Source organism: Chroicocephalus ridibundus, chromosome 8, assembly GCF_963924245.1.
Source record: "Chroicocephalus ridibundus chromosome 8, bChrRid1.1, whole genome shotgun sequence".
Taxonomy (NCBI): domain Eukaryota; kingdom Metazoa; phylum Chordata; class Aves; order Charadriiformes; family Laridae; genus Chroicocephalus; species Chroicocephalus ridibundus.
This window is the reverse complement of record NC_086291.1, coordinates 50951287-50975742: the sequence shown is the minus strand read 5'-3', so window position 1 is coordinate 50975742 and position 24456 is coordinate 50951287. Positions and strand designations below refer to the sequence as shown.

Below are 24456 nucleotides of genomic sequence, written 5' to 3'. Positions count from 1 at the left end.
GGTCGGAGGTGGAGGGGCTCCATCCGCAGGTCCCTCGCCCCAGCATCAGTGCTCCCTTCCTCCCTCCCTCCATCACGAACAACTGGGAATTCTCTAACAAAACATTTCTTCACTGGAAAAGCATTGGTTTGTGGCAACCGGAGCTGTTTGTGGGAAAAGGACTGGATTTTGATTATTTTTAGCCTGGCTTCCTAAGGAAATGTGGCTTAAGCAATCACACGGTCTGTCTGCCCGTCCGCCCAGCTGTCTGCCTGTCTTCCCCCAGCCACGTCTGATCCCACCGGCCGATTCCAGCCGGATTTGATGGAGGACAAGGATCAAAAATAGGAATTTTGCACATTTCCATGAAAAGCTGCGGCTGAGCGGAAGCCGGGGCCCTGACCACTGCCCTTGGCTCAGAGCAAGGCAACTCCAGCATAGCCCAAAACCCAGCAGCCCTGTCCACGCCAGCTTTGCCGAGCTTCAGGGCCCCCAGGTCCCGCTCAGTACCTGGGTATTTGGGTGGCCACTGTTGCGGAGGAAAGAGAAATAAGCTCCTCGCAACTAAAATTCATTTGAGGAAATTGGAAAGACTCTCAATAATAGAATCATAGAATGGTTCAGGTTGGAAGGGACCTTAAAGACCATCTAGTTCCAACTCCCCTGCCCTGGGCAGGGACACCTCCCACCAGACCAGGTGGCTCCAAGCCCCGTCCAGCCTGGTCTTGAACACCTCCAGGGATGGGGCAGCCACAGCTTCTCTGGGCAACCTGGGCCAGTGTCTCACCACCCTCACAGTAAAGAATTTCTTCCTAATATCTAATCTAAATCTCCCCTCTTTCAGTTTAAAACCGTTACCCCTCGCCCTATCGCTCCACTCCCTGATAACGAGTCCCTCCTCATCTCTCCTACAGGCCCTCTTTAGGTACTGGAAGGGGCTCTAAGGTCTCCCCGGAGCCTTCTCTTCTCCAGGCTGACCAACCCCAACTCTCTCAGCCTGTCCTCATAGCAGGGGTGCTCCAGCCCTCTGCCCACCACACCGGGCAGAACTGCACTCGCAAGCAGGAAAGTCCTCCCTGGAGCCAGGGACCAGCCTCTGCCAGGTCTTGGGCATCAGTTAATAACAGCAGCCTGCCCAGATGTCCTGAGGGTCACAGTCCTGACCCCAGGGTAACACCAGCCTGCTGCTGGCTTATCCCAAATCTGCCTTTTTCATAAGGACAAAAAGGAGCAAACATCCTGGCATGCCCCAGCCCCACGATGTTAGCGTGTCTCGCTGACACGGCACCTCTTCCCGATGAGGGGAAGCCCCTCGGGTCGGGCAAAAAGCTGGCTCCGCAGCAGGCAGGGCAGCGCAGGAGGGACTCGCCAGCCCTGGCAAAGTGGGACAGAGGAGCCGCAACAAAGGAAGGGCATTTCTGCAAAGCCCCAGCCTCGGGGCTTCGGGAAGAGGAATTCAAAGGCTACATTATTCACTCCCAAGTTATTATGTGTCGTCGTATATATTCAAGACGGTCTTAAGCCCTCAGAAGCTGGTGGCCAGCAGAGCAGCAGAGGTTGAAGCGTAGAGGCTGGCAGAAGCAGAAAGTTGCTCTTCACTTTGCCCCTGTAGAGGTGGGGAGTAAATCTCGCACCGCCTTTTCCACTGATGCAGCGACCATAATATGTACTTAATTTAATTTGTGCTGTTTCCAGTCATCAACTTTTATGCACTTCCAGGAAGCGGCAATAGGTTGATTTTCATTTCTACATTTGAAAATTGGGAAGTCAACCACCAGCCAAGATGGTGTTCCCCTGAGAGCTGGGCCAGCTCTGCCGGCTGTGCCACCATGCTGCCACCTCCACGGCTTGAGGCCAAGCCCCGCAGGTGCTGCCCAGCCCTCGGTGGCGGAGCGAGGGGCGCCCAGACCTCCAGCACCCCTCCCCGACGAGCCTCTCCTGGCTCACAGCAAACAGAGCGAAACCTCCATCAGCGAGCATGCTCCAAACCAGGGCTGGGCATCAGAGACCGCAGGGCTGCTCTCCCAGACCTGCCGGGATGTCCCTGCCATCCCACCGGTGTTTGCCGAGGCGGCCGGACCGCACGAGGTTCTGCCCTGTAGGGATGCTCGGGGCTCCATCGAGCTGCCCTGTAGAGCCGGATGGGACCCTGCCTTGCTTTTACAAGAGCTGGAGACCACCACGTCTCCACCGAGACCACCAAGGCGGGGCAGGAGGAAATGCTTGTCTGCCCTCAAGCTGCGTTTTGCGGCGGGAGCAGGAGCCTCGGGCTGTAAATGCCGGCAGCTCCCAGCCGCTGCTCCTCCAAAAGCCACCAGCCCCCAAGTGCCGCTGCCCCTCATCCCTGGGGATTGATTTAGGGCAAGATGCACAGGCAGCCCCACAGCAGCCAACCCTCTGATGTGGGCTCTCTCACGTCTCCTAACGTGGGTGAGCTCATACGGAGGCTGCCTGTGTGGATTCTCTGGTGTCTAACAACACGGCTGTGCTCCAGGTGCAGCCCCTCCTGGGGGGTCAGCTCCCCGGGACAGGACTGGAGGGGCATGGGCACTAATGGGGTGCCCCATGCATGTTCCCCCCTGCCTTCAACTGCTTATTCACAGCTTATAGGTTTTACCCCTAAATTTATCAGCAGTAAAATGTTTTCCTGAGCACCAGAGGCTCTCCTGCCTTGGAGCCTGGGGGAGTGGAGAGGAAGCAAGGCACAGCAAGTGATTCTGTGGTGGCAGAGACCAAGGCTGTCTGGGACTGACACCATCTTCCCTGGGCTGCAGCCAGACACTCAGCTCGTTCTTTTAATCCAGCTCATTTTTTGAACCCTGCTCATTTTTCCTTTCAGATACCAACAGCAGACAGGCTGGCGGCCACCTTGACCACCTCTGTTAAGGACCTGCAGACCAATAGCTACAGCACAAAACTCTTTGGTCCCAAGGGAGTCAGACCTGGCTGCGATACGTGGGAGGACCACAGCCGCCTGGCACTCTGGAGACATGAAGAAAGCAAGAACCGTGTTCCTATGGGCTCCTCACTACCCCAGAGCCCAGCACAGGACCACATGGAGACTCGCTTACCCACTTACACAGCACTGGGAATGGTTTGGTGTACCTGCCTGAGAAAGAAAGCAGTAATTCCACCAACCAGGAGTCTGAATCTGTTCCTCATCTCCTACAGCGTCACCGCCTTGGCCTCCTCAACTAGACACTTCAGTATCTGGGTGATGATGGATGGGTGGAGGGATGATGGATGGGAGTGTGCAGCTAGATGGACAGATTGATCCCAGCATCCCTGGCAGCTGCTCCCAATAACCCAGCTCAAGGCGGGGAGCAGCGGGGGCTTTGCAAGGGCTGGGGTCCATAGCGGAGGTCCGGACGGTGAGCCAAGCCCACACCAGGGCACATAACCAGTAAGACAGGCTGCATTTAAAGGACTGGCAACATCAAGCCTTGCAGCAATTGATGGTCCTGCTGTGAAAGAGCTTCATGAACAGCCGCTGATAAGGAATAGCACAGGGGAGACTGCAGCCATGTAAGCGTAAGCAGCACAATTTGGGCTGTTTTCTGCTAATACCCAGCCTAAGAAATCATCAACAAGTGGCACTCGTGGAAACCCCGTCCCTACATAACTGATGGGGACAGTGAGCACCAGGCACAGAAAACAAACCCAATGGCAGCCTGGCTCTACTGCCACCATCCCTGTCCCATCAATCAGCAACTGCAGGCAAAGAGCCAGCCCACGACGAAGCCCAGTGCTGCCGGCACCCGACCCGAGCACAAAGAGGCACCACCATCCCCCAGCACAGCTACACCCACACCGCCGCGCACACCGAACAGCACGTCTTAAAAGTAGCCATGAGCAGGGCAGGTACAAGATCCTGGACCCCAACATTACACCAGCCAGGAACAAGGCAACGATCCCGTGGCTCTGGCAGGATCACCCGCTTAGCTGGGACCCGGGGAGCATGCATTCCTGCTAACCATGCCGGCAGAAAGCAAGGAGGGCTCTCGTGTGGTCTGCGCGGCCCCAGGAGGCGCGGGGGAAGGCCCCCAGGCCTGGGGGCTGCTGCGGAACCACAGTTTTCTCTTTCTTCCCCGTTTTGAATGCAGCAGAGGAAAAACCCGGGGCTGTTTGGAGTGCATTAAGTGGTGGGAGGCCAAGAGGCGTTCCTCCCAAGGCATGTTCAGCCGACAGCCAGCACGCCTGGGAACTCCAGCTGCTCTGCAAAAGCTGGGAGGACACTGGGAGCTTGTTTGCCGCTGGACTCATGCGGAGTGGGATGTTACAAGCTGACGGGAGCATTTCCCAGAGCCCCCTCACCCGCTGACTCAGCCTCTGGGGTGCCACCACAGCCCCCCCACCCGTGGGACATCTTCCTCCAGCATCCTTGTCCTCATCTCTGCAGTTGGTGATTTGGAAACGGTATCCACCAGGCTGCCCCCCACTCCCAGGTAGACTGTACACCCCCTCAGGTGGGCTTTACACCCCCTCGCACAGCTGAAGCCACAGGGGAAGGGGAGGCTGGAAATCAGGGAGTGATGCTCCGGTGCAATACTGGAGTAGCTCGCTGTTCCACATCACGGCCACAGACCATGGCTTAGGAAGCACCAGCTTAAAAGCCTCCAGGGACACAGGGGATGTTGCAAGGAGGATGCTGGAGGATCTGGCCAGAAATCCCACCCACAGAGCAGGGGCCTGGGCAGAGCCGGGCTCTGGGGTGAGCGGCAGGAGCTGCCCCACTGCAGGGAGCCACAAGGTCCCCAAGGTCAGATCACACTCCCATCAAGGTCCCTCCCCCTCCAAAAAAAACATGCACTGAGGCACGCTGAAACCATGAATGATGCAAGCGCTGGGCTCCTGCTGGCCGGCTTCATGAGCACACTGCACTGATACATCCCGCTGAACCCCCAGGAGCTACAGGGTCACATCCCCCCCTGCATGGTCCCACCAGCCCATGGACCCACCGACCACCAGGACGCTGCAGCAGCAATGAGCCCCATGACATGCCAGCGGCCGGTGTCATGATGGGACCTGTCCCCAGGCAGAGGAACCGGGGCCACCTCTCCTTCAGCTCTGGTTTTCCACTTTCCACCCAACTGCGTAAGGAGGAAATGGGGAGCACATGGCAGACTAACCCCGGGCTGTCAATGCCAAATTAACCCCTGGCTGTCAGCAGCATTTGCAGGGACATTGAGGGCACTCGGGTCTTTCCAGTTGTGGTCGGAGTAGAGTGACCCTGATGGGATATGGCTTTTAAGCCACGGTTGGTCTGTGCGGACAGGCACGGGGGGGGGGGCACAAGCAGAGCTCTCCTCCCAGTGACAGTGGCTCAGCAGGCTGGGACACCCAGGGGTGGCTGCAATGGGAAAAATAAAAGCAAAATAAAGCAGGGGGTGGAGGGAGAGAGGGGCTGGCAGTGGGGTGGGATGGCACCGAGAGGTGGCTGCTTGCACCCTCCCTGCCCGGTGCCCGCCCGGGTGCTCCGCAGGTCATGGGGATGTCCGGGATGCTGAGGGTGATGCTGCATTTATCCAGGCTCACGCCACTCGCTACACTCGTGTTCCACTGCTCGACACACAACTAAAACTTTATTAGCAGATAAAACAGATCTATTTTTAATCTGTGAGCAGGGGCAAGGCGCTCGCCCGGCTCAAGTTCACCGAGCTTGTTTTCATCATCGCTAAAGTCAGAAAGATGCGGGAAAAGCACACGTAACCAAACACCCCGAGAGCCGAGCAGAGCCGCTGCCTGCCGACTGCGAGCCATTCACGAGGACAAGCCCGTGGCGAGGGCACTCGAGCGGCTCTGCCCAAGCTGGTGGCTGGGGGCTCAGCACAAGGAAGGGGTTTCAGCACGGGTTGCACAGGGCTACAGCACACCAAAAAAAAATAAATAAATAAAAAATTAATTATAAAAGAGCGATACACTGGTCAAAGCCAGGGCAGGACCACACGTGCGTCACCCCATGCCAAGAGAGGATAAAGCTCCCATTTTCTGCGCAGCATCCGACTGGATGGCAGCTCCCCTCAGTGAAAGGTCTCAATGGAGCGAGCGGCGCAGGCTGCGGGGCTCCGTCTCACAGCAGCACGGCCGCCATTCACCCGCGTTCGGGCCTGACTGGCAGGCAGTGGCACGGCCCACAGGTTTCCCATCCCGATCCCGGGGACTGGGCCAGGAAAGCTTCGGGATCAGAGGGGCACAGGGGAGGGCAGGATGGGGCATTAATGCCGCTTTGTGCTCCATTTTCCAGGGCGGGGGGAAATGAATGGAGCCCAGCGCAGAGCCCTGCCGCCCCTGCGGGTGCCGGACATCCCTCTGTGCGCTTTTGATTGAATCAGTCCCTCGGATGGACGGACGGACAGACGGCAAGGTGGCTCAGAAAGCGCTGGTAGTTTCCGCTTCAGAGAGACGCAACCACAGGGGTGGTCTGTCCTGGGATTTGGGGGTCCCGCTGAGCCCCAGCAAAGGATGCTGTGCCTGCTCAGAGTGCTTTTCCTGGGGGTGTCTGCCCCCGCACCCCCACCACTGTGGGCTTTCTGCTGAGAGAAGGGAGGACGGGGAGGGTGACACCACACCAGGGTCCCACCAGAGCCCCCAGGCTGGTGCCAGGCACGGGACACGCACTGTCCCCCGCCAGAGACACAACCCAGTGGGCACAGGGATAACGCCACGCCGGATCCCACCATGCCGGCGGGTACCTGCCCAGGATGTGGACACACGCTGGTGGCCAGGATAAATTCTGCATTAGGATGAAATTTAACGTTGGAGGGGAAAAGATAAGTTCTGAAAAGTCACCTTCCAGTAAATCGATTTTTTTTTTTTTTTGCCTGCACGGCAGTAGCTTTAAAGTTAAAAAACACAAAAACAAAACAAGAACTTCTTTAAGCATTTCAGAATAGTTTTGCCTAGTTATTGTGAAAATTTAGATCAGAAAACGTGTTGGGTAAAATATTCAATTCCCCACAGCCTAGAGAGCCTCATCAAAAATCCATTTGAAGTATTACTCTCAAATCCCTCATGGCAATGGGATATTTTAAGGTCAGTTAAACTTATTATTCACTCAAGATTTTCTTTCAGGTCCCTGCATATTTCAAACAGATTTTTTCCCCATCTCTAGCCCAACTGTGTTACAAAAAGCCCTTTCCCCTTTTTTTTTCTGAAAAGAAAAAAAAAATAAAAAAAGAAGTTGTCAAAAGAAAAGATACTAATCAGAAACAGCTTCTGAAGTCTTAAAACCCGCTACAGTTTGTACTTGTTACCAAAAAACATTGACGGTATCTCCAGATCCTTAAATCCCTTGACTTTTAAAATGCTGAATGGAGCTGCGCTTGGAAGAGAAGAATTAACTCAAATTTGTTTTTCTTATTTGCAATTCAGTTTCCTTGAGACAGGGTACATTCACAGATTTTTTTTTTTTCCTTCTCCCTTCCATTGTGTAAGGGCAGAAAGCAACTTCTAAAAGTGCAACCTGCATTATTTTTGGATTATTTAAGATTTCTAACGGAATGTAACTGCAATTTCTGCTCCTACCATCCCTTTTCCCTCCAAGGACACTTTTTAGTTTTTTTTTTTTTTAAATAAATAAAGATCGCCCATCTTTTAATTTCTGAAGTGTCCCCACCTTGGGGAGAGGCACAACAGCTCTCCCAGCAGCACACGAAAACCAAGAGGGGTCAGCTCTCAAATCCAGGGTACCTGCACACCGTCAGCAGCATTTGTCCCTCGAGACACCACACAACAACCCATATTTTAGAGAAAATATAACAATATCTATTTTTACAGCCATCCACAGATAAACTCCGATTACAAGGTTCTGAAGTAGCAAAAAGCTCAGCCTTTCCCCTAAAACGCAAATGTCTGTTTTCTGCTCAAAACCTCCCCAGTTTTGAAACACCAACACTGACCAAAGCCAAGATTTCACTTGGAAGATCATCCCTTTCTTTGTACTTAAAAAAAAATGCAAACTCCTGCCCTGAAGAAAATTAAACTTTTGACCACAAGAAATAAAAGCTTGGATTCCCCACTGACTTGCACAGGGCTTGTATTTGTGTCTTCCCAAAGACAGAAGCTTTCCTGGAGAGGAGATTAATTGCTGACACAATGCAGCTACTCTAATTAGCAGGGACCCTCAGAAAGGTGTGATTTCGGGTCATTTGCAAAGCCGGACGCACGCCTGCGCAATCCCAGTCCCCCACACGCGGGAAGCTGGCCGCTGGTCACGGCAGAGCACAACTCCTCAGCGCTGCAAACCTCTCCTCTCCTGGCCAGCAATATTGCACGGTCAGCATTTTCCACCTTATTTTGGCACTTCCAGATCTTCTTGGGAACTTGGGGAGAAAATCCGCTGCTAACCTCGCAAGAGGCTGAACGCCGGGACGGACCAGAGGACACAGGTTCCTGCCTGCTCCAGCCTGGCCTTCGTCCTGACACCACCACCCTGATCATGCCCCAAGCCTGCAGGAACATCACCCCGTCCACCTCCTGCACTGATTCGTTCCACCCTGCTCACCACCTCCTAGCAACCCTGTAATGCAAACGAGATATTTGGCCATAGAGACGCAGTATGGGGAAGATCACGCACCTGAAGGAAGGCTGGGAGGGTCCCCCCAGCTTCTCTGAGTCCTTCCCAGTTTCCACAGAAGACAATGCAGCAGCAGGTAATCACCAGAAAACCATCTTGAGGACCCGCTCCTAGGAGAAGCGGTTCAGGCACCTTTACCTTCATCCCCAAAGCCCTTCAAACGCATCGTCCCTCCTCCCTTGACCCACACAACGCGTGGCTCAGCCACTGCTAGGAGTAGGGTGGCACCTCGCAGGACCTGGCTTCCAAATTCTCTCCCAGGAAGGATAACTACTGCAACCCAAATGGTTTGAGCTCAGTTTCTCTGCCAAGTTATATGGTTAAGTAGGAGCCACAGGAGAGCCAGCGCAAACTAGACCTTGTTCTGCCCAAATTCAGTGTCTGTAACAGTGTGTGCTTGTCCCACGGACCTGCTCATGCTCTGCTCCGGGGAGCTGGCAGTGATTTTGCTAGCATTTGGCACAGATAATCCTGCTTCCAAACTGGTCCAGCCAGGTCAGTGTGAACTGAACCGAGAGACCAGTCTTCCCCAGGACCTATCCCAATTACTGCTGGGTTCTTCAGACCCTATAACATATATGGGACTGGGACAGCCACAAAGGCACTTCCAAAGCCTCACCTCCCTGAGACAAAGGGGTCATTCTTACAAATCATTGCCTGCTTCCTGAAAGATGCTTGACATTTATACCCCAGACAATAATAATTTCATGAATTTCTGAAGGTCACAAACAATATTAAGAGCTCTACCCAAAGCCAAGGGTAACGCAGCCAACACAGGAGGCAAATTGAGCTGAGAGGAAAAGATTGCAAGTGCCCATAATCTTGCTCCAGAGAGCAAAGAGTTTAGAAATTATTAAACAGTTCTTAGTGTTTCCAGCCATCTGGCCTGCATTTCTCCATTTATTCAATCAGACATATGTTGCTTTTATCCCCGCCACTGCCAGCTCTCCCCTGTTCTCTGAAAACATGTGCATCCTCCACTCTCTGCTCATTTTCAGCTCAGCACAAAGCAGAGGCCGTGAGCTTGGCACGGTGCAGATATCTAACAAGTGAACGTGCCCGTTATAGCCACTTCCACCAACAGATTTCTCCCACTTGTACCTAAAAATCAGTGTTTGCACAAAACAAGGCAGGTCTGGCAGACTGAGATGTAATTCCGAGTTGGGAACCCCACTGCTGCAAAGCAGCATCGCTCCACCGAAGCCAACAGCATCCTATTGCTTCATGCCAGCCAGGGACTGGAAGGAGAGATCTCCTCCAGCTATGAAGGTGTGGAGAACCAGAGCCCACAAAGAGTGTGTCTCTCTGGGGACATCACAGCACGCGTACGCCAAAGCAAGGAGGCAGATTCCACGCTGCTCTTCACAGGCTCTGCTGTACACTAACACGTGCAAGAACATGTCCAGGCCATCCCTGTCAAGGTGTAGCACCACAAACCATCTTCTCTGATCAGCCCCCCGTTTGGACCTTTCACTTCCAGCTATGATTTCTTCCCTCTAACGAGAAGAACGCCCGCCTAGGGGGACCAGAAGCCAGAACGACAAATAACAGATGGAAAGGGAGAGAGAGGAATGCTGCACAGCTCCAGCAATGCAGGCTCCCACCGCGTGAGCCAACGGCATTGTCCTATGGCCTCTATGGCCTTCAGAGGGCAAAAGAATGAGGAGATCCATCAGCTTGTCCAAGGATGGCCAATGCTGGCACACCAGTGTTGGACACGGGAAGCAACCTACGAGCCATGGAGGCTGTTTCAGAGCTGCAGCCATTGCTAGCAAGAAGATAGAGCTGTTGGTTGGGAGAAGGCTTAGCTTCCACCAAGCATGAAAACTCCCGCCCTGGCTCTTTTGCAACCTGGAGATGACTGCTCTCCCACAACGTGACTCTCATCCCCCACCTGCCTGCAGCAAAAGCACGTCTTCACCTTCACATCAGCTTTGGCTTCACATTCCTCTTCCATGAGGCTCCTCCAAAGACCGCCCTTCAAGCTGGAACCGTCTCTTTGAGTCCGCAACAGGGCAAGGAGTGAATTATGTTTAATTACACACTGTCCAGGGTCTTAAGTATCAGGCCAAGTGTTACCAGATGTGCAGGGATCACTGTCAAAGTGGATCCGCAGCCTTGAATGCCTGTTTGGATATTTAATATGTTGGTATTTGGGGCATGAGGGCCAGAGCCAGGGGTTTCAATGCAAATGTTACGAATCTCTTCTACTCTTACCATCGCCTTTTAATAATGCCATAAATCATAAGGCACTTCTCAGGTGACCACGTAATTGCCCATTTGTGTATGCAAGCAAGCTTCTCTGGACTCTAACTCTTTGCTGCCAGCAAAGGAGACCTGCTGAGAGCAAACTCCAGGGTTTTACATGCCCCATCTCTCTCCTTCAACAAGTCATCTCTTGGCATATGTGCTTCAGATGCACTGTGGCAGCGCACGAAAAAGAAAAGTAACTGATACAGGAAGATTAAAAAAAGGTTGGATCGTTCTGTTCCTAATGCGAGCCTTGCTGCTCGCAGTCCTTTGATTGCAGCAGAAATAAAAGATGGAAATTCACTGGAGGCAAAGGAATTAATTAAAAGGAGAATAAAGGAGCATCAGTCTGTTGGAGTCCTGGCATCAATTCTGAGAATAGTTTTGAAGTGGCAACAGTTTTACTTGTTCTTTAAAGTTGTTCTTCTACGTCCTGCACGGTGACTCAGGGAACGAACATGCAGCATGTGCAGCGCCATAGCTTTCTCGTAGTTCCTGAGCCTTCAGTTTTCTCGTCTTCGAGAGATACTTGCTTCAAGCAAGAACTGAGACTCTCCCCATCCCATCAACTCCAGGAGCTATGGCTCCAAAAAATCTGGGGACAAGGCAACCCAGCCGGCACAGGATCTACCTGCCCGCTGGTGGGGACACCCAGCCACTGCCTTGGCATCCTTCCACCTTCTTCTGCTTCAAGGAGGAGATTTCTGCAGAAACCAGGTCTCTTCAGGACCTCACACCACCATCCTACACTGAACTGCTCCTAACTGCTTTCTTCTGATCCACTGAGATCTTCAAAGCATGGTGGAGCCATCATCCTTCATCGGGCTGCCAGCACTCATTTTGGCCTTGTAAACTGTCTCTGGACAGTTTCATAACTCTGCAAGAAATAACTGCTGAGGTTTTGCTGTAGGTGAGAAGAACGCTAACCACCTTCAGCCAAACCACAGCTCAAACTGGGATTGTCTTGAAATATAGCTATGCACATAAATGCGGACCATGGTTCTTCACAGCTTTCTTTTGGTTCCTGAGCCTTCAGTTTTCTTGTCTTCGAGAGATACTTGCTTCAAGCAAGTACTGAGACTCTCCCCATCCCATCGTCTCCAGGAGCTACAGCTCCAAAAAAACCTACCAAGTCTCTTGAGATTCATAACAAAATCAATAAGAGTTCCCAACCCTGCCCTCCACCCAGGTTCTGCTTTAAAAATTTACATTCAGCTGCCATGCGAAGAGCAAGATCTGTCACTGAGAGCATCCCAGCTGAGCTCGGGAGGGTTTCACGGCCAGATTTCTTTCCAAAGGGCACTGGTTACCCCTCCTCTTCATCCACGAACTTGGCTCCAGCTTCACCCAAAGAGAAGCATGGGGTCTGGGGACTGTTTTCAGGTCAGAGCTGGGTACATCGCGCACACGCACAACCTGTTGTGCGGTTCATCAGCCTACCATGTCACGCAACCAGAAACCCACTAACAACAAGGCGTATGTTAACACTTACAGGCAACTGGTCGGGCCGCGATGGAAAGGCTGACGTGAGGCTCCCACAGCTGGACACAGCTGGAGTTAGGTGATCATCAAACCTTGGCAGGACTGATACATAATTTAAGCCCAAATTTGCCTTTATTTTAAAGAATGTTTGCCTAGAAAAAAACCCCACATTTAGAAGCGGTCTTGCACCATCAGAGTGATTAATACTAAAAAGGAATCGCTCATTCAAGGTTCCTGTTCAGTAATTCAAGTTTTATGAACCTTTTACAGGGCAGAGAGCTTATTGTGACAGAGACCTAAGTTCTGTGAATACAGCAAGCCCTCACACGCTTCCCAACACACTTTGAAGCAGAGAAATATTAATTTTTAATATACATAACAAGATCAGAACAAGGCCACCCCTTGTTATCTGCCTTGTAACAAGATCAGGATCAAACCGAGGGTGCTCTCGGGGAGGACGCAGTGGCTGGGTTACACCGGCACCGTGTGTCCTTCCCATCTGCACAGCAGGTAATGAGCCAGCATGCCACGCTCGCAGCCCGTGCCCGGGCTAATTACGGTGACCCGCTGGGACCCGGGTGGGCTGTACCGGGCTCAGCAGCCCCATCTCCCCCCCGAGGCTGACGGGCTCTGACACTGCCTCCGCCCCGCCATGGGATGCGGCTGAAGGACGAGAGATGAGCTCCAACGGCCAGCACAGGGCAATGCCCACCCTGCTATCGCCACCTGAGGTCCAGGGCCGGTCTGCGTGATCAGGGCAGCGTGGTCTCCTAAACCACGCCAGGCACCCTGCAGAGGCAGGGACCTGCAGCAGAGCCGGGGGGTGGGGGGAGCTGGGGACACCCTTCATCACTGCCTGGAAGAAAGCGAGGGACGTGGCGCAGGCACTCAGAGACCCCCCGATCACGGAGCCAGGGGACAGGAGAGACCCAGAGCCATCTGCTGGTGCTAACGCCAGGATAGCACCCTCCAACAAAACTGTAACCCACCGTCCTCCCATCTAACCCACCCCACCTAAGACAAGATCTGAGCTTCAAACCTGGGCGGATGCAGAGCGCTGCCATCCTTTTAGCAAACCTCCCTCCCCACACAAACTGAAAATAAATAATAAAGCACAACTTCAGCTGCAGGAGCCAGCCAGATAGAGCCTGGACCCCAGGAAAGCCTGGCAGGTGAGGGCAGGATGGTGCCCCGGAGGCTCAGCATCGTGAGCTGCCGCAGCAGGTTTGGTCCCACCCCTGTACATGGCCCCTTCCCTGGACCAGGGCGCTGGGATGCCCCCACCATCGCACTCAGACCTTCATCTCCAACGCGTGCGCTGATCCGGCAGCAGCACATGCCTCCCCTGCAGGGCAGGATCAGGCCCTTGGGGATGCCTTTCTCCCGTCTCTTTCCGGCAGCAGCCCAGCCCCTTCCCAACGGATCCTTTGTGAAGGAGAGGCACCAGCGGCAGCTCTGCGCCGCCCGGGTGGCAGCGGAGCGGATGCAGGTTGTCACGCTTGGGTCTCTGACACCGCAGGGGGATGTTCAACTCCCTCCCTCCCCCCAAAATGGGCTTTTCATGGAGACAAACGTTCCCTTCCCTCAACAAAACCTAAATTCTCAGCAGAAAGTACTTGGCAGCAGCCTCTTGAAATTTTTCTCATGGCTTGTGTGGCTTAGGAACATGACTTTCTGAAATATAAAAGCAGCCAGAGGAAGAGGCCGATGCTCTTGTTGAAGAATAACATCCCCCTGCCCCCCGCCCCAGCTACGTGCCCCGCTGGGCTGTCGCTCGCAGGGACAGAGATGGCAGGTCCCAGCCAGGCAGGTCCAAGCAGTTGGAAAAAGCTTTGCCCAGCCATCAGTAACCCACCCGGTCCCAGAGCATCACTGCCATGATGGGGCTGCATCGGCCAGGGAATGGAGGGGCGGCCAGCGGCCCCCTCCCGCTCCCCAGCATCTATTGACAAGTGGCAGTGATGAGGGATTGCGCTGACGAGCACCTGATCAATGGCACTTATCGAGTCCCCTCCGTGCTCCCGGTAATTGGAGGATTTCTTTCGCTTCCACTCTTATTGACGCTTCCTCCCTGGCAGGGTGTCCGTGGGGGTGCGGTGTCACTTGGAATTACAGGAGAGCTGAGCAGCACAGGCAGGATCGGGAACAGCGGCACGGCACGCAGTGGGAAAGGGCAGGGGAAACCTTCGAGGCATGATCAGCATCTACAGCCAGCCTCAAAGAAGGAAAAAAAAAAAAAAAAATAATAAAATAATCACAGGTAGGACTGCCAAGGTGGCAGAGGCATTTCAGGATCCTGCTCCATCGGTGCGCAGAGGCCTTGGGCTAGAACAGGGATGCAGGACTCTGCTGCCAGGTCCCCCCCTCTTGCTGTGCCATGTGTTTTGGGAGCTTGATTTCACCTGCAGCACGAAGCGAGCATCCCCGGGCTCACGAGGGGCCATCCTGCCCTCAGACGGGTGCTGGTGAGGGGAGCAGAGTGGGGCCAGGCAGGAGCCAGCCCTGCCCACAGCCCAGGCCCCCCCAGGACTGGGGTTTGGGATGCTCCGGAGCAGCTGGGAAGTTGGGCGGTGTAGGAGGGCTCCGCCAGCCCCCGCCGAGCGGCACCACGCAGCGCTGGGCAGGAGGCAGAAGCGTGATGTGGCCTCCGGGGACAGGATCTGTCACTTTTCTTGTCCCTTCCCATCAATCACTGGCGGGTCTTTTTTTTTTTTTTCTTTAATTTTTTTTTTTTTTTCATTTTGCACAATACGGTGCTCACCGAAAGCGGCCGCTAATTCGCCAGCGGAACTAGCCCAAAGGGTGCAGGAGGGGGCAGGCGAGGAGATGGCCAATTTTTCATTCCGACTGCAGAAACACCCCCTCCCCGTGCACCCATGGGTAGCTGCGCACACAGAGGCCGGCCACACACACACGCGCTGTTTAGGGGCTAAGTAATAAATCAATAGCAAAGTGGTCAGCCTTTCCCTCTGCAAGGACGCTTAACAAGGTCACATCCTTATTCTCTCCAGACTAATGAGTGGAGATTACTAATAAGACCTCAGTGACAAGTGACTATATTAATGTAATTCTCTCCTGCTTGTAATCAATTTTGTGTGTTAAAATGCACAGCGGTGTCGGCCGCCCGGCATGGCTGCGCCGTCCCCAGTGCTGCAGAGCTGCCGGCTGCACTGGGAGAGAGGAGTTTGATTCCTCTCGTGTCCCGGCCGAGCCATGGGGTTTCCTCGGCAGAGCACGCTCGGTGGTACCAAAGCGCTCCCAGGAGGAGCCCAGCAGCGCATCCCGCTCCCAACGTGCTGCTGTTCCCCCTCAGCCGCCTAAACCATCTCTCTGCTGGCGCTCGAATGGCCCAAACGACAGAAGTTTTCTGCGAGTGCTTATGAGAAGCTCATTTCAGCCATTTCACCCCGTATTTTAGTCTCAAACACCCACCACTCTGCGCGCTCCAGGTCGGGGTGGCTGGTGTCACCAGCAGCCCCAAAGCGAGCATCCGTGCTGGAACAGGGATGCTCCTTTTGGTCTGTGGCTCTGGATCACATCGGACGTGGAAAGCCTGGATGTCCGCAGGGAGTCATCCCTGCTGCCTGCAAACCCCGGCAGCACCCGGGGTCGAACACTTCCAACCACTCGCAGGTGCACGCTGCCTCTGTGCCCCGGTTACCGCCCCAGTGGCCTGACTGACTGCAATATTCCCCATTTGCATTTCAAACGACTCCTCAGATCAAGAGTGACTCACTTAAAGAGATGCATGAATAATTTTGAAGCCGTTTAGGCTTCTGTGATCGGCGAGCTGTCTCTGCGCAGAGGGAGGAGGCGGCGAAACCTAAAGAGTTGCAGTGGATTTTCCACCCAGGACCGCTACCACCAAAAGGTGAGCGTGTCAAACGCCAGCAGACGTGGGCACGCCGTGCCCGAAGCACCGACACATCAGGATCTTAGACCCTACCCAGGGGAAAGCCCCCACTTGTACAGCCCAGATGAGACTCCCCCAGGCCAGGACACACAACCTAATGCCAGGCATACGGGGCCCGGGAGTTTAGGCAGAGCCCCAGTCACTAACGGAGCGGTGCAGGATCAGACCTGCACTTCTCCAGCCTCTCAGCACATCCGTGGAAAACTGCAATATACTTCTTGTGTGTATTTCATGTCTTTGTTACAGAGCAGAGCTGGCCCACCCAACTCGGGGGGACTAATTCGGACAAGCCCAGGGTGAGACAGCGCCAGAGAGATCCGAGTGGGAACCTGCAAACCCTGACTCACGAGGGCAATGCGTGGCATCCCTGGACGGTACATCCTCTCGCAAGGAAAGTCTCATCCTAAACCATCACCCCGGCGGTGCCGATGCCGGAGCAGAACCTGCCCAGCCTGCGCCTCCCGCCTCTCCAGCTCCCAGCCACAGCCCAGGCTTTCAAAGAGCTTTTCAAAGACCTGCAGAAAGCCGCCCGGAACATCCCTCTGCTCCTCACTTTAATTTCTAAACAAACACACCAGAAAAATGTGGTGGGAGACGCAGAGGGAGATCCGAGAGCTCCGCCGGCTCCTCTGCCCACCACCCCCAGCTAGACGAGCCGGGGATGTTTCAGCCCGCTGGAGCAGGGCATGGGGGGCACGGCTGGCAGAGACGCCTGGCGCAGCTCGCTCTACCTCGGAGCATCTCGGTCTCCCCCACAGCACGGTCCTTGCTGGAGAGCTGAAATGGAGCGTGAGAGCAAGGGCAGGAATTAAACTGAGCCGCCCGAGATGCTCCGTGGAGGAGGACAGCAGCGGGGTCACCTCGCGGGACACAGCTGGAGGGGAGAACAGACCACCCCAAGGGCTCCAGGCTGGTGGCCAGGCGATGCCAGCCCTTCCCAAGCCCCTTCAGCCATCCCAAGAGCTGGGGTGTGGGGAAGGAGCCATTAGGCTTCAGTCTCACCCAGCTCCCGGAGCCCCCTCAGCTCCCGCTCCAGGTCCCGCGGGACACGGGAGCATCCCTCCGACGCAGGCCGTCTCCCTAAGCAGGCGGATTTCCAAAGCCCTTTGAAAAGCCATTTAGAGCTAAGTCCTGGTATTAAACCTGGCCTTTCATTAGTCAGGTTTTCAATCTCTGCCCAAACCCGTTTCAGCAAAAAGTTTTTTAAAAGGTCAGGAAGAAGCTTTTAAGCATATTTGCCAATTAACTATTGTAACCCCCTCCCTGACTCGACGCGAGCTGCCCACTTCCGTCTCAGGGGATGGTAATTACTGTTTTATAAATAAGCTTTGAACTCTCTTAAGTAATAGTCTCTCCTTGCATAAAAGCACTCTCTAAATCCACTGCCCTTTTCCACCTTCTGTCACTGTCTGCATCTAAAAATAATCTAGGAAAAAAAGCTCATAATACTTTTAAGAAGAAACTCTCTCTTACTGTGATGACTATTTCTCCGGCCCCTCAATAATTCAACTAACAGAAACGCTGCAGCTTTCACCGCTGCTTGTGAAGTTTTCATACTTGACATCTTTTCAGAAGTTACATGGACGTGAGAAAAAAACCTGTCCATGTTTATACGTTTAAATTTTAGCCCCTGTGAGGTTACAAAAGAGTAACCAGGGGAGCATGAGAAAAAGGGCGTGAATGAACAAGTATTTCCCAAAGGTATTGATTCGCATAATATTGATTTTTTTTATTTATTTTTTTTTAAACCAGCCCCATGATTTCTAGGTGCCCGGCTTTATGTATTTATTTGAGCAGTCTGGGATAGCAACACGGGCAGACTCAAACTCCTTCAGACACTCGGGTTACTTCTGCACACCCCACTGCACAGCCTGTATATAAAACCACCATTTATTTAAAAGAGACAGCCACAGAGAAAGCATTCCTCAGTCGGGAAGACCATGACTTGTTCCACTCTGCAAGTCACAGCTTTTATCCGGAAAAAAAAAAAAAAAAAAAAAAAATCACAGCCAACACTAACACGCAGCTTTAATCGCTTTAGCCTGACACTATCTATGTAACAACACATGGAATAACCCGACTCGATTTTGCCTTGCAGCTGAGCCAGGCTAAATTTCAGACTCGCAAACCTGCTTGTATCAGCAACAAGCACTTCATGGGCTTCGGCGGGCTTTGGATGGGGAACAAAACTCAGGAGCTGCCACATGAAAGCAAGGGAATAACGTCAGCGTGGAAGTGGGGGGCAGGAGGGCCAAGTCATGCTCCCTTGCCCCATCGCCGACTCGGCGCTGGGGGGAAAAGACCCCCCCCTACACAAGGCAGGCACAGCCCCTCTTGCCTGCCCTCCCTAAAATCCGCCTAGGATCCCTTTAAACGGTTTCAAATGTTAATTCCTCATCGTGACAGCAAAAGCTATTTTTAATCCCACGTGAAAGCAGTTTGCAGAAGACCAAACTTTGCACGTATTACGGCTTGCTTCCCAAGTCCAGGCAGCGCTGTGTGTTCGGGAGCAGGAAAATGGGGGGGACACCATCGCGGGGGGACCTGTACGGCTGGCACGGACACGCAGAGCCCTGTCCTAAGCGTAGCGCTGGGACTAAAGCCTTGTACAAACAGCCAAGGGATAGAAAAGGGACACGGAGCCCCTCTACACATGGACACATTTCTTCTGTCCAACAGCAAATCCAAAGTATCGTGCTTTAAAGTAAAAGCATCAAAATATCTTCTCCACAGTTATGAAATCACAGCTTTTTCTCAGTTTTCCTGCACTTTTTTATTTTGCGTTTTAGGATTTATTTTCCAAACATAGGGGTGTTTGGAACACCCTCCAAACAGAGGGCAGGGGAAGCTGATAGAGAAAGGCCTCGGTTTTGTAACGCAAGTTAAGAAAAGAAAGAAGCGATCACAAAGTAATAAACCCAAGAAGCGTGCTGCAGGACTGAGTTTCTGCAAATGCACCAAGGGAAACAAGGGCCACTCTCAGCCGCAGAACGCTGAAACGCGAGTCCATCAGGAGAACAGATTAGCCGGTGTCAATGAATAAAGATAATGTCCCGGAGCAGCTCTCAGTGCATCGCCATCTGACTCCTCTCGCAAGACCCTTTTGTCTCTTCCCACCTATGTATTCCTTAAATGTGCCCGTGAAAAGCTCGCCCTGGAAGGGGATACAAGCTCCGTGCCAAAATGCTGCCTGGTGACTCCAGAAGAGTAGCTGTAACATCGGATTTTATTCAACAGCTTGTGCTATAGAGTGGCTTGATCTGTCTGTGCAATCACAACACACACAAAAAACCCCCTCAAGGCATCTACTTAGCTCTACTTTTCAACTGCCAATAACACTCACAGCAAAAGTCAAAAGAGCAGCGCTGGAGCCGCGTCCTTTCCCTGCCGCTCAAAGGCTTCGGGGTTGCAAGGTTCGGAGATAACAAAGTCTGGCTCAAGAAATCCTGGATGCCTTTCAAGAACATTATTAGCTCCCATGAATGGATTTGAAGGAGGGGAGGGGGGGGAGAAGGGAAAAAAACCCCAAACCCTACATGGTATGGGTTGTAGCAGCTCTCTGCTGACCATCCACCTCCCCTGGGCACACACACACACGCTCCCCAGCTGGGACACCCCCAGCACTGTTTAATGCGTGCAGAGAAGCAGAGGGTAATGCATGACAAACCACGTGAAAAGTTCCTCCCCCCGCATGCAAACCTGCATGCCCTGCAGCTGATCAAAAGGGAGAAAATGGCAAAAATAAGCTACATCCAGCCTCCAAGAGATTCAGAGCTCCGGGAAGGCTCGGCGGCACCGGAGGATGCTCGGCACCGATGCCCGCTCGCTGTGTGCCACCGCAGCCCACTGTGGGGCTCCAGCCTGGCCGCTCACCTAAAGGCGTTTGCCAACTGTGACGAGCCATCCCATAGTACTTTTTACTACTTCTGCCCCAAACTGTAAGAAAGTAAGGAATTCTTTACAATTCCTATGAAATCCAGTGTGTGCCATCATCCAGGGCTTCCCAACGGCTGCTCTCCTGCAGCGTGCGACACGCGGGGACGTGAAGGGTTGTTGGGAGCCTTGGCCCAGCCCCGTTCCTGTGTAACTCTTTCTTTGGCTATTGGAAAAAAGCAGGAAGAGGAGATGGAAAAGAGGGACTCGGATCATAAGATCATACATGGAAATACAAGAGAGAGGAGAAGTGTCGTAGTGAGCTGGTGTTGCAGCAAAGTTTCGGTGGATGGAGACAAGGAAGCTGTTCTCTGGATAAGCACCCTCAGGCTGAGTGCTCTCAACATGAATTCCCTCAAATTCCCTTTTATGCAAACCAGCATCTGCCAAGACCATTCCCTGCACCGCCTTCGTGTCCCAAATCCGCCGTTACCCACCACTCCTCCTGCCCCATTCCCCACAGCACCAGCGCCGCCGAGGCTGTGCCGGATTATGGTGCAAGGCAGATGGAGCGGTCCAAACCTCCGAGCATCATCGGGCAGGCTGTGTGGGAAACGAACCCGGCTCTGGCAACCGAAAAGGGAACAATCCCGTGCAAAGATCTCAGCTACGTCCCCGAAAACACGGCCAGCGGGGCAGAGCGGCGGCGGCTGGAGAGGCCCCCGAGCACACAGCCCCCTGCGAAACGCGAACACCCCGAGCACCCCAAACACCGCCTGCGGCCCCGACGCCGCTCCCCTCGCACGGGGAAGGCCCTGGGCTGAAAGTGAGCGCTGCTCTGCGGACACAGAGGGGTTTACACCCCTTACACCCCGCAGCGACCTGGCCCACAAGTGCAGTTTTCCCTCAATTCACGCAAGCAAGGGCAGGATTTGGTCCCGTGCCGTCAGGCTGAGCATCCTTTCAAATATTTGCGACGAAACTCTAAATATCACCGGCAAACATCTCACATTTAATTAAGTTCTTACGTTTGCCTTCGCCTGCGCTCCCACAAAGCTGACAGCCAGCCAGCGGGGTCCCCAGGTTCCCAAACAGGACACTCGCACGCCCCAAGCCCCCGCGTGAGCGGAGGAGCAGACACGCCAATATCACTTTTTCTTTTTATTTAGTTTTACTTTAAGCAGTACTGAGTGCCAAAAAAAATTAAAAGTAGTGTTTTGCTTTAGGATAAAACGTCACGTCATGCTTGGATTATCCATTAGGTAATTTATGTTGCAGTCTAGAAAAGGTGTTTAATCTTCTTATAATTAGCTAAACCTATAGCAACTCCAGGAATTTCATATAAGACGCTTGCTGCTTGTGCAGAACATTTTCTTTTCACTAGCAAAAAGAACTACTCCAAAAAAGGGACTTTGGGCTATTTCAAATTTAAATAAAATAAAACACACTAGTAAGAACAAATGGTTTCTGTCAGTAACTTACGTTATAACGTAAACTACTCGGCACCCACAAGCAGATTCTCCTGCCACAGCAGTGAAATCACTACAGGACTGAACTACCAAGAAAGAACAAAATAATTCTGTGGCGATATTTTTCCGAGGGAATTTGGGTTTTTTTGTTTTTCTTTTTTTTCCACATTTACTTAAGACAAGCAACAACCTACAGGTGCCTTCGGGCCAAATATCTTGGCACGAGAAGCAGTTGGTGTAATTTTGGTTTCCTAGCAAGTTCAAATATTTTAAAAATGTTTACACCACTTTGAGATATTCATTGGAAAAACCTGAACTTGTGTCCAACTTCTATTTTCCTCCACTCCAAACGCACCCCAGCTTTAAACATTTAGCTCTGTCTGGCTTTCCCGGGAAAAAAACCCTCAGTGTAGCAAGGTCTTGTAAAAAGACAAAACAAGAGAGGCAAAGAGAAAAGGAAACTAAGGAAAATAGTTGTGCATGTGATTGAAAACACACTTACTCTATGCGGAGTTAAAGCAAAACATCTACTGATATATTTTTTTTTTTTCCTCGCTAGAAAGGATGCAAGCTCTTCCCAGCCCAGCGTACGCTTCCCTGCGATGCATCTGGCCGCGCCAAAAACCTTCCCTGCTCCATTTCTCCAAATTTACCATAACCATATGCAGAATCATCTTAAAACATCTCGCTGGTATCCGGCCAGGCTCCCTGCAAGCACTTACAGCACTAAAAACTCACTACACAGCAACCCAAAACTAAGATTTATTTATTCTTCTCTCGCTGTGGTCCGTCCTGCAAACGTCTCGCCGGACTCCGGCGAGCGATATGAAACCGTTCGATCTTCCACGCTTTAATTACGTGCTCCCAGTCATTAAACTCGCATTCTGCCAAGTGAGATCTATCTTGTAATCCTCACCCAAAGAGGTTAGTTATCATCATTATTGTTTCTAGAGGAGCGTAGATACAAATGGAACTGAGAAATGAGCTAATAAATCACGGCAATATTAATACAGTCATAAAAATAAGTGCGCTACTTACTGTGTTTGAAGGTGTGTTAAGTCAATAACTTTACAGTCCAGATGTGGTCTTACAGAGCTGAAACTCTGCGGGTAAAATTACCGCTAAAATTACACTTTCCATTAAACACGCTGATTTTCACAGGTTATTATTTTGGCAAGGATTGTGAAGTCGCAAGCTCCCCCAAAACATCGAGAAACATTAAGAGCATGTAAGAAATAAAGTATTCCGGTGGGGTTTGGAGGGGCGGGGGGAGGATAGGATGGAGAGAAGCAGGAAGGACAGGGAGAGCTACTCCTTTTATTATTTTCAGATGTTTCCCCGAGAACACCGCAGTGCTTTTATAAATCTACACATTTGGACTCTCTTCAAAATAACGGACCAGATTCTTTCCTGGCCTTCAAGGGACTTCGCGCTCCGGCTCCGTTTGGCCCGGCCACTCCGGAGTTGGCCAGGAGACGGGAGTTTAATAGACACCACATGCACAGTAGCTGCTCTTCCGAATGCTTTATCGCCTGAAGAGTTCAATTCCACCGAAACCCTCAAAACTAAAACAACTCCCTTGAATCAATACGGCTCTGCCCTTTGACACAAACCTACCGAGGAATCCAGGCGATACTGTTTTACCCTTCCTTCGCCGCTTCACCGTTTTTAACGCACAGCCAGGATCAAGCCCGCTCCTGCAAGCCGAGGTCCTCGCCCCCTGTATTTTTATAAGCCACTCGAATAAAACAATTCCTAAAGCAACCCGGTGGGGGAAAACGGTGGGACAGCTGAGAATAAAGCGTTCGAGGGTAAAATCGCAAAGCCTGGATAATTAAAAAAAAAAAAAAAAAGGCAAATTTCTGATGCCGGCCGTCCCGCTCCCGGCCACCTGGGCTGCGGGATGGGGGACGCGGGGACACACAGGGGGACCGGCTCTAACGCTCCCCCCGCTGTGAACCCGCAGCTCGGCTCCCTTCGCATCCCTGAATGGGACTCGCATCCCAGAACGGGACTCGCATCCTTCCCTGCCCCCCCGCCGCCGTTCATTCACCCCTCTCTCTCAGCTCAGCCCCTCGAACCCCCTTTATCTCCAGGGTCCCGCCGCGCTCGGACCAGCCTGTTGCAGAGCAGCCCCATCGCTGCACGGGAGACAACTAAACGCGGCTCGGCGCTTAATTAGCGATTGCCGGGACCACCCCACCGCCCCCCCCCCCATTACCTGTACCAGCGCAGCCCCTTCTCGTAGCACCTGTCGAAGAAGTGGGGTTCGGCGCCCACCGCTCGCACCCCGGGGTGCGCCCGCAGGAACTCCAGCAGCGCCCGCGTCCCGCCCTTCTTCACGCCCACGATGATGGCCTGCGGGAAACGCCGGCTGCCGCCCCCCGCCGCCCCCGGCCCCGCAGCCCCCGCCGCCTCCGGCCCCGCGCCGTCGGGGAGCGCGGCGGGCGGCGGCAGCAGCAGGGCGGGAGGCAGCGGCTCGCAGGGCCCCGGCAGGCAGTAGAAGAAGTAGGTGAAGAAGAGGATCATGGTGAGGAGCAGCGAGGCGCGGCGGCCCCCGACGGGTCCCAGCAGCCGCCCGCTACATCCCATCGGGGGCCGCTCCCGGCCCCGCCGGGCAGCGCATCCCGCACCGCCCGCCGAGCCCCCCCCCCACCCCCCCGCCCCGCAACCGCCGCCCCTGCTCCGCGCTCCCCTCCGCGCCTCTCCGCGCACACCCGCGCCCGGCCCGACCCCTCCCCTCCCGCGCCGCCCCCCACGCCCACCCGCGGGGCGGGGGAGGGCACCGACACACGCGTGGAGGGGGGGGCGCGGCGGCAACGCCCCGAGGGGGCGGGAGGTGGGACACGCGTGGGGCACCGCCGGGATCCCCTCGGGGGGGCGGGACACTCCCCCCCGGACCCCCGTAGGCAGCC

General features: G+C 53.5%; 1 protein-coding gene across 1 annotated transcript in view; it reads right to left on the bottom strand.

Annotated features, from left to right (window-relative positions):
• HS3ST6 (heparan sulfate-glucosamine 3-sulfotransferase 6) overlaps window positions 1–24133 on the bottom strand; it is a 40148-nt gene extending 16015 nt beyond the window's left edge. Inside the window, exon 1 of the mRNA XM_063344084.1 lies at window positions 23763–24133. Coding sequence (XP_063200154.1) covers window positions 23763–24133 — 371 coding nt within the window. The remainder of the gene's footprint in view (window positions 1–23762) is intronic.
• Between the last annotated feature and the right edge of the window lie 323 nt (window positions 24134–24456).